This window comes from Scomber scombrus, chromosome 9 (assembly GCF_963691925.1).
Source record: "Scomber scombrus chromosome 9, fScoSco1.1, whole genome shotgun sequence".
Taxonomy (NCBI): domain Eukaryota; kingdom Metazoa; phylum Chordata; class Actinopteri; order Scombriformes; family Scombridae; genus Scomber; species Scomber scombrus.
Window position 1 is genome coordinate 9980841 of NC_084978.1, and position 14834 is coordinate 9995674.

At 39.1% G+C, this 14834-nt stretch overlaps 1 protein-coding gene across 1 annotated transcript in view; it reads left to right on the top strand.

The window, feature by feature from the left end:
• Window positions 1-14834, top strand: part of slit3 (slit homolog 3 (Drosophila)) — a 248981-nt gene that overhangs the window by 172219 nt on the left and 61928 nt on the right. The window contains exons 7-11 of the mRNA XM_062425664.1: window positions 3786-3857; window positions 7933-8096; window positions 9269-9413; window positions 12653-12724; window positions 14096-14167. Coding sequence (XP_062281648.1) covers window positions 3786-3857; window positions 7933-8096; window positions 9269-9413; window positions 12653-12724; window positions 14096-14167 — 525 coding nt within the window. The remainder of the gene's footprint in view (window positions 1-3785; window positions 3858-7932; window positions 8097-9268; window positions 9414-12652; window positions 12725-14095; window positions 14168-14834) is intronic.

A 14834-nucleotide genomic window follows, 5' to 3' on the forward strand; every position in this document is an offset into this window, starting at 1 on the left:
GAATAGGCATTTTATAATAGAAACATTGTGTGTTGCAAACAATGTTGGGCCAATCTTTGAGGTCTGTTTTACTGTGACTGCAAAAACAAAAGTTTTTTTCCCCCCCCTAACTGGCTTTTCTCTGATAATTAATCTACGGGGCAGCAAGCTGTAAAAAAGTGACCTTTACACATTGGCTCGATCTGTATTAGAATCTGTAAGTGTGAAGAATTTTGTTTTTAAATGTCAGATGGATATGAAAACACAACAATAAGAGTTAAACAAATAACACCTTAAAAAAGATTGAAAGAATGAACTACTATTTTTGAAAATGACTATAAGAAAGTTGAAACAAATAACCTCAATGACATGAATTTTGTTACAACTCCCTGTCAGATTGAATTGCATCCAATAATCTAAGCATCTACTGTATATGTCTTAGACTAGCCTATGTAACATGTAAATCATGTGAAGCATTATCCTTACCTCCCCACAGCTTCAGTATATGATGCAACATTATATATTATATAATATTAAATGTTAAATATGTGAGAGCAAAAACAGCGGAACTTTTTCACCCAAAGCAATACCGTCTCTTTGGAAACAGCTGCAACACAGGATGCTAGTACACAAAGAACAACACATAAAATGTTCCTAACCATATAAGATCAAATGTGAAACATTTGTAAATGTGACTGAGACTATACAGCCAATGTTTTGGGTTTGCACTGTGTGATTTTGTGGTCAAAGTGCAGTATGGTTGCGTTGGGCTCTGTCAAGGTTACAGGATTATAAAGTTTAGACTGACATAAGGTGGGCTGAAAAAAACAGTGGAAAGTCCTCGTTTGACCAATCAGATACTTTACACTGTAAAACATGAGTGTTGGAAAAACAGTGTGTGCAGTATTTTTTAAACACTGCCAGCACTTTTCACACTGTAAAAAATTCTGGCTGCCCTGTAATGAACATTTAAAAATGAGAAATGTCACTTGGGTCAACAAATGCTCAACACAATTTGGTTAAAGCATTTAAGTTAATTAACTGTAGTTATTGGATAAAATGAAGGCAAACTGTGACTCTTTGTAATGGATAGCAGTTAATGGAAGTCCTGAACTGGTGGAACAACTAAATCATCTCTATCTTCAAATATAAAATGGTGAACTTAGAACAACTATTCATCTCTTTGCCAAAATGCACTTATTTTATAATATACAATCTATACTGGTACTTATATATATATGTACTACAATATCCCAACAGGATCATCTGTTTTTAAGAGTGCAGTAATGGCCAGATGCATGTAAAATAAACTGGGAAAAATGGCCACAGTATATAACATAGTTGCAGACTTCTAAATAATGTTTTTAGTGTTTATCTTGGCTTAAGTCAGTCCAGTCGGTCCTTTATTAAGGCAGAGAAATGTTGGGGGGGTTGGATGGAGTGAGTGGGAGAATAACTGACAGGGAAATTGCAGGGGGAAATTATTGTTATTCCACAATTAAATTATATATACTGGTTGGAATCACCCCTGACAGGGCTGACCATAGCAGCACTCCTGATGTGTGTGTATGTGAGAGTGAGTGTGAAACTTAATCCGTCTACCAAGGCTACTGAGGCTATACTGGCAGGGAAGAGGATGGAGAAAGAGAATTGGAAGGATGGAGAATTAAAGAGAAGGAAAATTAGTAACATCAACAGAGTGAAACAAAAACAGTCTATTTTAAGGATGAGTGGGTGTTAGTAAAAACACAGCAAACCCCTGGTAATGAAACTATTTTGAACAGTTGTTACGACAGTATGTAAAACATTGAAAACCAAACTCTCCCTGTGGCCACAACGTATGTATAGACACAAACATACAGTATTGCAGATGCTTTAAAAATAAATACACAAAAAACAACTTTTATCTTGAATTTGGGCTATTTTTCAAAGAGAAAACTGACCTTGTCCTTGTCCAAAAGCGCTAAAAAAAAGATTGTCAAATGTGAAAAATGAATGAGTTATAAAAAGTGACAGAAATAAAGGATCAGTCTTCATTCTTCCTAAAACAATGACTCTTTGAATACACAAGGTTTCGGATGATATGTAAAGTAAACTATCCATATTTTCTATCCACTGAAATTAATGATGCATAAAACTTGGGCAAAAACAAAGCAAAAGGGTTTCACTGGCTTGTGTTGACGCTGGCTCCCACAAGCCACCAGAAAAATTATACTGTAGTATAAATTTTAGAAATCCCTAGATTTGTAATGTAACACGATTCATTTACTCATGTTTTCATTGCTGACTTCTTCCTGTAAAAAATACTTTAAGCCACTGAAAAAGTATAACAAGTTAAAATTAGGGCCTATTTTTTTTTCTTTTCCCACAGGGGGATGTTTCTGTGTTAGTGAAAAACTGATTTTAAAAATGATGTTTTGCTGCACAAAATGAAACATTTTCACATGTTCTTTGCATTATGAGCGTATAATGTGAGGTATTTGTCCAGTCTTGTGTTTTGCTGCATTGTAATTCTTATGAGCATGTGTGTAATGCTTCAGTCATGAAGGAGCTTCTTGTGTTTGGATGTAGCCCCCCCACCACCTTCCTGCAAATGTTTTGTATACTAGCTTTTACTAGTCTGACAATGCAGTCTGATCCCCAGTCGATTGGTCTGATAGAATAGTCTTTTTTGCATTTTTTTTTCTTCTCTGCCCTCATTTCTATCTCCTTTTCAATACATGAAAACCACTGAGAATCAATAGGCGTTGTGTTTCTTCAACACACTGAGTGGGATTGCTTGTGTGTGTGTGTGTGTGTGTGTGTGTGTGTGTGTGTGTGTGTGTGTGTGTGTGTGTGTGTGTGTGTGTGTGTGTGTGTGTGTGTGTGTGTGTGTGTGTGTGTGTGTGTGTGTTAGTTGTAATGACAGTCAACCTTGTTTTTCATTCCACTTTAAGTCGATACTACATATGAGACATAGTGTAGTTTATGAGAGAGCTAATAGTCAAAGACAGCAGTAACCTGCTTATGAGGTAGAGATGGAAGAAGCACAGATGTAGAGTTTGCGTGTTTGTGTGTGTGCAAGTTAAAACTCAATGTAATGACTTGACACAATAGCGGCACTCTGGACATACCAGGTCAGAATTTACAATACAATTTAATGGCAGGAAGATGTATTTTTGTGCTGTAATTGCAATTAAAAACTACAAAATATCTGTTTTTGTTTTTTCTTGCTTAATGTAATTTAGTTAAAGTGTTGTTTTGTGAGTGGAAAGTGATTGAGATTATTAAAAAATAATGTGTTTTAAAGCATCAGGAGACCAGTGGCTCCCAACTTTTTGGACTTCTGTAGCAAGTAGATCTAGTAATATCTACTTGTTAGTGCTTGTTATATAGTTGTATATAAAAATGTATTGAACTGAGTGGTTTTTCCTTCTCAGATTGCATAATTTGAATACATTCAGAAACCTGAGGGATAAAACTAATTTCCATAAGAAAGCAAGAAACAAGAAAATGGAAATCATTATTAAAATGTCTGAAAAATATACATAATTTTGTTGAACAGAACATGTTTGATTATTTGCTGTCACATTAATCATCTCAGGATCCTTAAGATTTATTTTGTGGGTCCTTTGGGGAAATCCCAATGCAAGAGACAAAAGGCCTTAGTGATTTTTCCCCCTTTTCTTTAGAGAGGTCAGGGAAAAGGTGACAATGGCTTGAAGCTGCGCCAGAGTTTAACTGCCAGACCAAAAAGTGGCACTGCAACCATATTTTAACAGTCTATTTTTCTCCCTTCTCTCCTCTCTCCTCTTTATTCTGTCCAGCACCCTCAACAACAACAACATCACCCTCATCCCCCTGTCCAGCTTCAACCACATGCCTAAACTGCGGACACTGTGAGTATTACTGTCACACACACACACACACACACACACACACACACACACACACACACACACACACACACACACACACATTTGTACTTCTGGGAACCCTCAGTAATATAATGCATTCACTGTCCCATTACCCTAACCTTAATCATCAGAACTAAACCCCAACCCTTACCCTAAACTGAACCTAAATCTACAGTTATTCTGACCATAACCCTGAACCCCCCCACCCCACACACACACAAACTACTAACATGAACTACAGATACTCACACACATGCACTCTGGTTACACACTAACACAAATGTAAATGTATTAATACCCCCCAGACACACACACACACACACACAGCTTGGCAGCAGGGCCTGTGTGTGATCATCTAATCATGCCATAATAAGAGACCAACTCTTCTATTGTTTCATGACTGTGAATAATCATGTGGCCATTATGTGTGCGCATGCACATGCACAAACACACACACACACACACACACACACACACACACACACACACACACACACACACACACACACACACACACACACACATATGCAGAGATGGATGCAGTGACAAATATGTGCATGCACCACACACCCTTGAGTAATGGTAACCTCATTAATACCACAAGAAAGGCTTGTTTAGGCTCTACAGTTAAATCTGCTTTGATTCATTAGGAAAAAACCTCCTACTGTATACTGATGTGAGTACAGACTTCAACATACACACACGCACACACACAGTCTGGATCCAACACGCACCCCAAAGCCAAAACTCTCAGAGGGGGGGCTTTGATTTGATATATGTGTGTGTGTGTGTGTGTGTGTGTGTGTGTGTGTGTGTGTGTGTGTGTGTGTGTGTGTGTGTGTGTGTGTGTGTGTGTGTGTGTGTGTGTTTTATATGGTTTTGTTTCTGTATTTAGTTGTGTGAAGGAGATCTCACAGTTGCTAAGGCGATTGCACGACAACTCAAGGGGGACTCTACCCATAAACCCGTGGGACTGTCTGAGAGACAGACCATTGGTAGCATTCCTGCTGGCCACACTGGGATTGAATTCCGCCAAACCAGCCTGCGTAGAATGGGATTTCCTTCCCAAAACGCCATTTTCTAAGAGGCACTTGTGTGGTCACGCAAACCTACTTAACTTTCATAAATGGGGATTTCTCAGCAACAAAAACAACACAACTAAATACTGAATCTGTTTGTCTTTTATGATAATTTTTCTCTCAAACTTTGAGCGACGGCATCCATCACTTGGCAGCATTGCTATATTTCCTGTATAGTGCTGCAACTCTAGTGGCAATACGGCTTGAAATCAGCCTTTTAAAATTGGATTTCAGGCAGCAGCACAGCCAAACAGTTGCCAGCAGATTGAGTGCGGAGTTACCAATATCCAATATCTTTTAATCAGAAGCCCTCGTCTGCTTCTGTTTTCTGTCAACACTGAATGAGTCTTATTCCCTTCTTCATCCTCATCCTCTTCCTCCTGTTTCTGCATTCCAATTCACATGTCTCCACCCCCACTTTCTTCTTTGTTTCTTCCTCACTTCATCCTCTTCTCTTTGTTCCCTCTCATCTTTCTCTGGTAGTCCCTCACTTATTTTTCATGTTCTCCTTCTGTCTAACATCCAGCTCTTCGAGTTGCTTCCTGTTTCCCTTCCAACTTGTCCATTAGCTGTCTTTCCCTCCATCTTTTACCCCATGTAGTTTACCTCTTCTTCCCCCTTCCCCCTTCCTCTTTTGCTCCTCATCTTCACTGTCTTCTATATCAGAAGTGCTCATATCTTTGTCCATTTACCTCCATCTCCCTCCTCCTCCTCCTCCTCCACTTTGTCCCTTCCTTCTCCTGCTCTTCCTTCCTCCTCTTTTTCGCCGCCTCCTCTGTATTAAACTCTGTTTCTGTGCTTTTTTCACCGCCCTCTGATTCCAATATTGAATTTGCTGTCTTTATAAAAACGACTCATTCACTCAGATGTTTAGAGATGTCCCTGATTTGATTAGCTGGGAAGTTCAAGAAGTGTGTGTGTGTGTGTGTGTGTGTGTGTGTGTGTGTGTGTGTGTGTGTGTGTGTGTGTGTGTGTGTGTGTGTGTGTGTGTGTGTGTGTGTGTGTGTGTGTGTGTGTGTGTGTGTAGTTCACTGTAAAAAAGATGTGCCCAGTTCCCTTCTGGAGCAAATACTGAGAATATACATGTGCAGAGAAAAACACACACATGCATACCAAACACACACACATTCACAGAAACACCATGCACATTGCCCTGAGTCACCCACAACCAATAAACACAACAAACCCTATCACACTGACTCACAGCCGCACACAAATAAAGTCCAAACACACACAAATACACACAAGCACAGCACTCTCTCCATACCCCCTGCCTGTTCCCATTCTCCCCTGTGTTTTAATCCTACTTGTCAGTAATTAAGGCTGAGCCGGGGGTGGGCCGGGACGTGGCTATCTCCAGGCGGGGGTTTGACTATAAACTGGATTTATAATGGGAGAGCGGTATTAAAACCCACTGCCCCCGCTGCTAGCATCAATGAGCCCATCTCTGTTCCATAACAGGATTTGTCCTCTGCTTTATTACAAAGGGAGGCCTGTCTTCTGAAAGGCTAGATATCCCGGCTGGCATATAATACGCTGACAAGACATTCTGCTGTTCGTCCGCCCTCCTCCTCCACCTCCTCCTCCTCCTCCTGTCTTTCTCTCACTCTCTCTCTCTCCCTCTCTCTCTCTATCTCAAGGTGTCAACTCCAGCCAGTGCAGCCTGTAGAGAGTCTCAGCTCTGTGAAGCATCACCTGAAGCGTTCTAGATTTAGCATTACCTTTTAATGAATGCCACAAGTGCATTTCTAAAAGCAAAATGTGTGAAAATGTTTACTTCAATTTTACAATTAACTTCTCACCAGCTAAAACAGGTTTCAGTGACATCACCTGATGTGAGAATATTCTTCATCATTTAGTTAGTTAGTAGTTACAAATTATATTTTTTCTCACTTACACTACTCTAGTGGTATGTGGCTGTGCATATAGTTTTGTTTCATTGGCTCAGGATTCAAGATATCCTCATTGCAAACAGAGATTTGCATTAATTTCTATCAAAGAAATAGTCCCTATATGAAAAATATTGTGTGGTCCCATATCACAGACATTACCCACATTATCCACAACAACAGTAACATTGGTTTTGGTTTGTTGCATAGGTCTTCAAAGCTGTGACCACCACAAATGAAATTTCACTCATTTCCATGCTGAAGATGAGGGGGGAATCTCAGACACAAATATCTAAAACCTGGACACATAAAACCAAAACTAACAGAATGGTACCACAAGAGGGACGATGGAAAATATGCATTTTAGTAATTTGGGTGAAGTAAATCTTCAAGATATCTTTATCTTGGGTGGCTGGATCTTACCATATGATATGATGACATCATTCCCTGTAACTCTCAGTTAACCTCTATGAAATCAAGTAAAAATGACTAGAAATACTTAAAAGACATTTTAAAAAATCTATCTTGTTTCATTTACTAGCTCCCCTCTTTATCCTCCTGCTCATTTTGTGATTAAGTTTACCTCTTTATTTTCTTGTTTTCTGTATCTGTGTCCACTTCTTTCAAATAGTTTGATTCATTCCTCACCTTTCTTCAACCGTTCTCTTTCTTCTGAATTTTCTTCGTCTCTCTCTGTCTTGTTCCTCCCTTTTCTGTCTCAGTTTCTCTCTGTATTTCACAATATATTGTGTTTCAGCCACGCATGTCCCCTCTCTAAAGGGAGTCATATTGTCACAGACCTTGGGGAAATGATAGCTGAGGACATCACTCTGTGTGTTTGTGTGTGTGTGAGCGCCTGTTTGTGTGTTTGTGTGCCACACAAGCAGCAGCCCTGCTTGATCCTAGCCAAGGATGCAAGCTGTGTGAAAAACAGAACCTATTTGAATACAGGCTCAAATATATTTGATCTCTCTGAGCTGATATGCTCACTTAAGCTTTACAAACCTTTTTGAATGAAGAGTAAATTGTGTTAATTTTTCTTGGTTTTGTGTCGTATAAATAACAAATCTCCTCTTCCATCCCTCTCAGTCGTCTGCACTCCAACAACCTTCACTGTGACTGTCACCTGTCCTGGCTCTCTGATTGGCTCAGGGCAAGGCGAGGCTTGGCTCCCTTCACCCAGTGCATGGCCCCCGCCCACATGAGGGGCCTCAATGTCCCAGATGTGCAGAAAAAGGATTTTGTCTGCAATGGTGAGTTGATCCTGACATAGATACATATGCAAGATTTGATTTACACTAAACACATTTTGTACTTTCTATGTACAGTATCCTTAACACAGAAAGTGATGGTGTCACTCAATAACATGAAGGTGGTCATTTAAAAACCCGATTCTTAATTTAGCTCTACCTGTTTTTTTTTGTTTTTTTTAGAAAAGCCACCAGTTTCAGCTCCATTGCAGCATATAATGATACATGAAATCCAACACTGAAACGTAATATACAACTTAAAATTGACAAGTATTATAACAAAGAAATACATGGTGGTGTCAACAAGAATTTCACTATTGAATTTAATGCTATTGACAGTAAAGACTCTTTGACATAGAGATACGGTATGGAGAATGTGCTAAACCTTAAAGCCATTATTACAGGGAGTATTGTTATCGTCTAAAGACAGCTCAGCGTTGACTTTATAACACTGAGAGAATTAAGCCTTGTAGAGCGCATAATCAGCTAAAAGGCCAGTATAAGAGCAGTAGCGTTATCAGCTGCAGCCTGCAGATAGTATAGTCAGTGTTATAGGCCTCTGATTCAGCTTTCTGTGCTAATTGACTGTCAGGCTACTCTCTCTTTATTAGCCTTTAGTTTAATTTTTTCTACCTACATGCTCCAAACCAGACTACATCTTTCTGCACATTTCTTTTTTCCTTACTGTGTAGGTGTCAATAACAGACCTGAATTTATCTCTCCTTTCTTTTTTCTCTTTCTTTTCCACTTTTTCACAATTTTTCTCTTCCTTTGGTATTGTTTACTCTATCCCCTCTCACCTTTCTGTCTTAATTTCCTGTCTCTCTCCAGAGTATTTCTGTTAAAACTGTTATACTGCTCATATCTATATTTTTGTTGCCATATGATATTTGGGACTGATATTTGGTTTGTATTGGGGGGTTTTTTCTTTGCAAAAACTAATCTCATTAGTCTCATTGCGAGATTGGGATCAAATTAAAAACACTTTTTAAACACTTGTAGGAGTAAAAGAGAAAAGAAAATTTGTGATTTTAGAGGTGGTAAACGGTAAAGGTATTTGCAGTCCACCTTTATGGACCACATGATCTATCACTGTCTCATCTTTAAAGAAAAAACAATATATGTTCGATATTTCCTGGTTCTGATGTATTGTATCTCTATCTTCCTGTCCACAGGTCCAGCCCAGACAGAGTCGAGGACTTGTGTACCTCAGGTAGCCATATGTCCGCCCAGCTGCACCTGCAACAACAACATAGTGGACTGCAGACGTAAAGGCATCACTGAAATACCAGCCAACCTCCCAGAGGGAATTGTGGAGATGTAAGACTACTTTACTTTATTTAAATGCCATCATTTGACTTAATACTAAACACATTTTCTTTTCATGCTTTTAATTTTGCACAGAAGGTCAATATTATTATCACGCTGTCACATATTTTAAACTGCATTTCTCATTAATGTCCAAACAAATATATTCTCACATATACACAAATACACAGAGACTGCAGACAGTCTCCATGTGGTCAGGTAGGCCTACCAGGTAGGCGGTTAATCCACCATGATGATGTAGATCTTATATTTAACTTGAACTGTGGAACACTGTGAGTTTTGCAGTGGTATATTGTTTTATATTGAAGCTAAACTTTTTTTTTCTTTCAAACACACATACACTTCTCCTCCTCCTCAGACATACGCACACACACGCACACATCACAGTGGGACGTGTTTGATATCCGTATTGATCGCTGTACGCTGTTTGTTTGTACAGAAGACAGCTGGTTGATTGCTCTGTGAGTAAAGGAGCAATTCTCCCCCGCAATGCTACACCAATACCGCTATACCTCCCCAGCATAAATAATAGATTCAGACACTCGCACACATCAATGCCCCATGCATATATGCAAACACACCAGATTTGTTTTCACAAACAAAGTAAGTACTTGGGCACAAAAAACGCATTTCTTCATGCATACACACATGTATTCTGTTTGCCTCACAGGCATCAAAACATATCTGATGAAATCTCTAGGTCACACACACATACATACAGATGCACAAAATTAGCATTGGATCCATAATAATAAATGCTGTTGCTGCTGCCAGAAACAATAGAGTATAATAGGATGATGTATTGTCAGTCCTCCAACAGGGACAAAGTCATCTTTCTGCATGCTGGTGGCAAGTTTCACTGCCAAATGTGTGCGTGCATGTGTGTGTGTGAGCATGTACATACGTATATGCAGTATGCGACTGTGCACTTCCAAGCATGTGTGTAAATCTGTCTCTTCAAGTCAACTATATTCATAAAGCAATTTAACAGAACAGTTTTGTCTCAGGGCGTTTAACTTCATAAGATCATTAACACAGACGTGTGAGTGGGCTTTCACCAGTGTGTGTGTGTGTTGTGTGTGTGTGTGTGTGTGTGTGTGTGTGTGTGTGTGTGTGTGTGTGTGTGTGTGTGTGTGTGTGTGTGTGTGTGTGTGTGTGTGTGTGTGTGTGTGTGTGTGTGTGTGTGTGTGTATGTGTATGTAAGTGCACATTCAGCCTTTTGTGTTCATGTTCACCTGCCAATCCCATCTCCTGTTTCAGTTATCGTTTAATCGCCTCCTCACCATATAGATTTTTTATATTGCCTTTTAAAATGTCTTCCCCTTAATACATCCTTTGATATTGAGCCTCTAAGTGTCTTTGTCTCAACCTTGTTTTACTGCCCCCAGATATAATTTGTAACTTGTTGTGTGTGCAGATTGTCTTTGTCAATATCTGTACACTCTTGATTTATTTTGACCCCATTGTCGAAATAAGGTGTTGTTGGTTGCCAGGGGCTTGAGATGCTAAAATTTAGTGAAGGATAAGAGCCAAGAAAGAAAAACCTGTAAGCATTGTGTTGCCTTCAAAGCCAGGGCCACGTAAGTGTTTCATTTTAAAAACAGTTCCTGGGTAGCAGTCTGAAATAGGTGCAATAAATTCATACAAATTGTATTTAATCCTAGCAAATGTGATCAAAACTTGGCTTTGAGTCCATATCATGTAATGTATTGGTCACATTAGGTTTGCTAGGTTAGTGTGGTTACAGGTGAACAGTGATAGATTCAGTAGATGGATACATAGATGGATGGAAGGCCAGATGGAAGGGCAGATGGTTAGATAGATAGATAGATAGATAGATAGATAGATAGATAGATAGATAGATAGATAGATAGATAGATAGATAGATAGATAGATAGATAGATAGATAGATAGATGGATAGATGGATAGATAGATATATAGAGAGATAGATACCAAAGGCAAGGAGAACAGAAAGGATAAGAGAGGGATGGTGAGTGGACGACAGGAGCAGGATAGGGTGGGGGCTGAAAAGGAGGAGGAGAAGAAGGGTGGATTAGTTCCCATTTATCAATTTGACAGCTGACCCTGTGGCTGGCCTTGGGACCTCACCGCATCCTCTTCTTCTCCTCTGATTTTTTTCTCTCCTTTCCCCTGTTGTCCACACATTTCCACTCATCTGATTTCACCTTTTCTGTCCTCCTTTTTACTCCCTTCATCTGACTTTTCTTCACTCAACTTTTGTCATCTCCTTCTATTCTATTCTTATTTACCCCTTTTGTAATACCCTGTTATTTTATTACTTCTCCTCTCCTCCTTTGCTTCCTTTCCTTTACTGCCCTCTTCCCTTCTCACCAAATGAACAAGGAGGCACAAATGATACAAGCAACATGAATGAACTACCAGTATGGTGTAATTAGTCTACAGACTTCCATAGAAAGAGAAGTAATAAATTCCCTACTGCCCTGCATAATACAGTCGACTGCATCTGAAGAAAAGAGTGTTGGGGTTCCATCAAAGGAATTTAAGGTTCAAATGAAATTATTAGAAATTATGACTGGAAAATGAAAATTATTCATGTTCTGCTGCCAGTTACACAGCAGTTTCCCTGCATGCAAATTGTAGAATAAAACATGTATTTCAGTGACAGCAAGTTTGACAAAATGCAGTATTTTGTTTTCATACACTTTTCAATTGGAAACATACATCACTGTACCTCTCACACTTTGGCAAGAGCTTGCAAGCCAAACATGAAGTGTGTTCAGCAAACCAGGTTTTGTTTTTTGTCTTTTTCATAGAATAAGTAGGCCATTCCCATGTAAGCTCATTACTGCTGACCTGCAAAAAACTCACATCAATATTTTACACTCAGGGACCTTGACCTGCTCTCGCTGGAAAGCACTAACCAACCTACGGAAATATTGTGTAGATGTTGATTGGAACAGACACCTTTTGAACTTTGTGTTTACTTGTGCTTGGCTTAGGTTGTGAAGAAAACAGAACTTCATGATAGCTAAAGGCTTCTAAGTCCTTGGTGAAATTAAACACAAATTTATTAGCTTATGCATGACATGCTGTTGAAGGTTATTTCAAAATGTCTGTATATGTTTTAGTATGAATGTGCACTTCAAATTATATTTATATATAGACATTATATATTTGAAAGGCTTGTTAAAGGTCATCTAACTTCTTTTTCTCACCCTCTCCTCTCACTCTCTCTCTCTCTCCCCAGTCGTTTGGAGCAGAACTTGATTAAAAGTGTCACAGCAGGAGCCTTTTCTGCCTACAAGAAGCTTAAAAGAATGTAAGTCTGTCTGGATAAAATATTGTACACACTCAAACACTCTCAAACACACCAAACACACATTGATGTGGATACAAAAAAAAAAAAGAAGCGTATATGCATGCACTGACATGCGTGAACATGTGAACTTAAGCTCAAATGAAGACCTTAGTGGCAATCTTTTACTGGCACCACATATACTATATGTATTATTTCCTTTATGTATGCACTGATTTAACCAGTTACGTCCTGTTGAGGTCAATGAGTACAAGTCCCATGTGCATATACTCCTAAACCATTAATGTGAATAGAAAATAAAAGGAGACCAAGTATAGATCCTTGGGGCACTCCCGTTTACAGTTATTTACAGTGAGCCAGCATAAGCTGAGCCCACTGACTGTCACACATTCACAGTCTTACCAGAGATCATATTTAAACCAATATACTTCTTAGTCAGACATTCATATGTTAATTTGCCTTAGCAAGAAATGATAAATTGTGTCAAAGGCTTGAAACACATCCATAATTAAGGCTGGATTGACCTTCAATATTACAATTCACATTCGTCATAGCATACTCATACATAATCATACTATTTTGCCTATAAAAAATATATTCAAGAATAGAAACAATGCAGCCTTCAGAAAAATAGGGATCTAACTTGTCAGGATATGTCTTGTATTTAGTTTTAATAGAGTTTCATGTACCTCAGCAACAGAAAATAACTTGAATCTAGAACTTTAATTATTAGCTATATATAATCAGCTACATATACAGACTGTGAGTGATTGTGCCATAGTCAAAAAGAAAACTCTAATCTAAAGTCCACACGAGCAACACACACACACTCTCACACAGTTCATCTCCTCTTGTCTCTTTCAAACACACCCACAGACATAAAGCTCACTGGTGAAAAATGTCCTTATCATGCAAATGCCTGAAAATGCCAGACTTGCAGTCTTGTGCAAGGTTGTAAGGTTATCCATTCACCACTTATCTACGCACACACACATACTCACACACACTTGTGCACACACAGATGGAGTTTTAACCTTACCTCGATAAAGTGTTAAATAATATATCTTACAGCGGAGGAAGTGAATGACATGAACTGCACTTAACATGCCACCGTTTCTGGTTTCTTTCTCTCTCTCCTGTCGCTTCACTTCATTCCCTCTCTGTCCATCAAGCTCTCTCTCTCTCTTTCTCATTTACTTACACATGCAGCCCCTTGTACTTTTTTTTACTCCTGTCCCCTTGCCTTGACCTCTGCTGATGTATTCTCTCATGATCATTTGTCAGACAGTTCTAGGACATTCACACAGAATGAACCCCATTACTGTGTATTACAGTAATGCACTTATCTCTCCCTCCTCTCTCTATCTCCCCCAGTGACTTGAGTAAGAACCAGATTTCTGACATTGCAGCCGATGCTTTCAGCGGCCTTCGCTCACTCACCTCGCTGTAAGTATGGCACATGCACCTAAAACACACATGTGATTGCTCTCACACACACACATTTTTAGACAGGGAAGTAATTGTGTTTCCAGACATTTAGCAAATAAAAATGTTGTAGCAGCCGATGTTGACAACTGGAACACAATGCTGCAGAGTGTGTTTGTGCTGCATGTGTGTCCTTGTGTTTGTTTGTGTGTGTGTGTACGTGTAATTGTACGTGTCTGTAATCACTCAGTTTATGTGTGTGTCTCTGAGGGTGAATGTGATAAGAACATGAAGGACAGTTTAATTTGAATCAATCTGGAGCATGAAAATGAGACAGACAGACAAGAAGGGGCAGACAAGGTGAACTCTACTGGGTGTTAAGACTGAACACATGCGCAAACACACACACACACACACACACACACACACACACACAGACACACAGACAGCCGAGTCAGTTGAACAAGAATGTCACTAAAAGACATGGCTTCTGTTGTAGAGGCCTGCTGAGGCATGATATAGCAAAATTTGAAATTGCTCAAATGAATCAAATGGCTGCATCAGTGATGGGAATTGCACCTCAAACACATTTCAGTTTTTGACAGTCAAATGACAAAGATGTGCATACTTCTTATAACCTGACAAAAACATTAAGAACTGCTTTGCACTTGAAATGGGCAACTTTTTT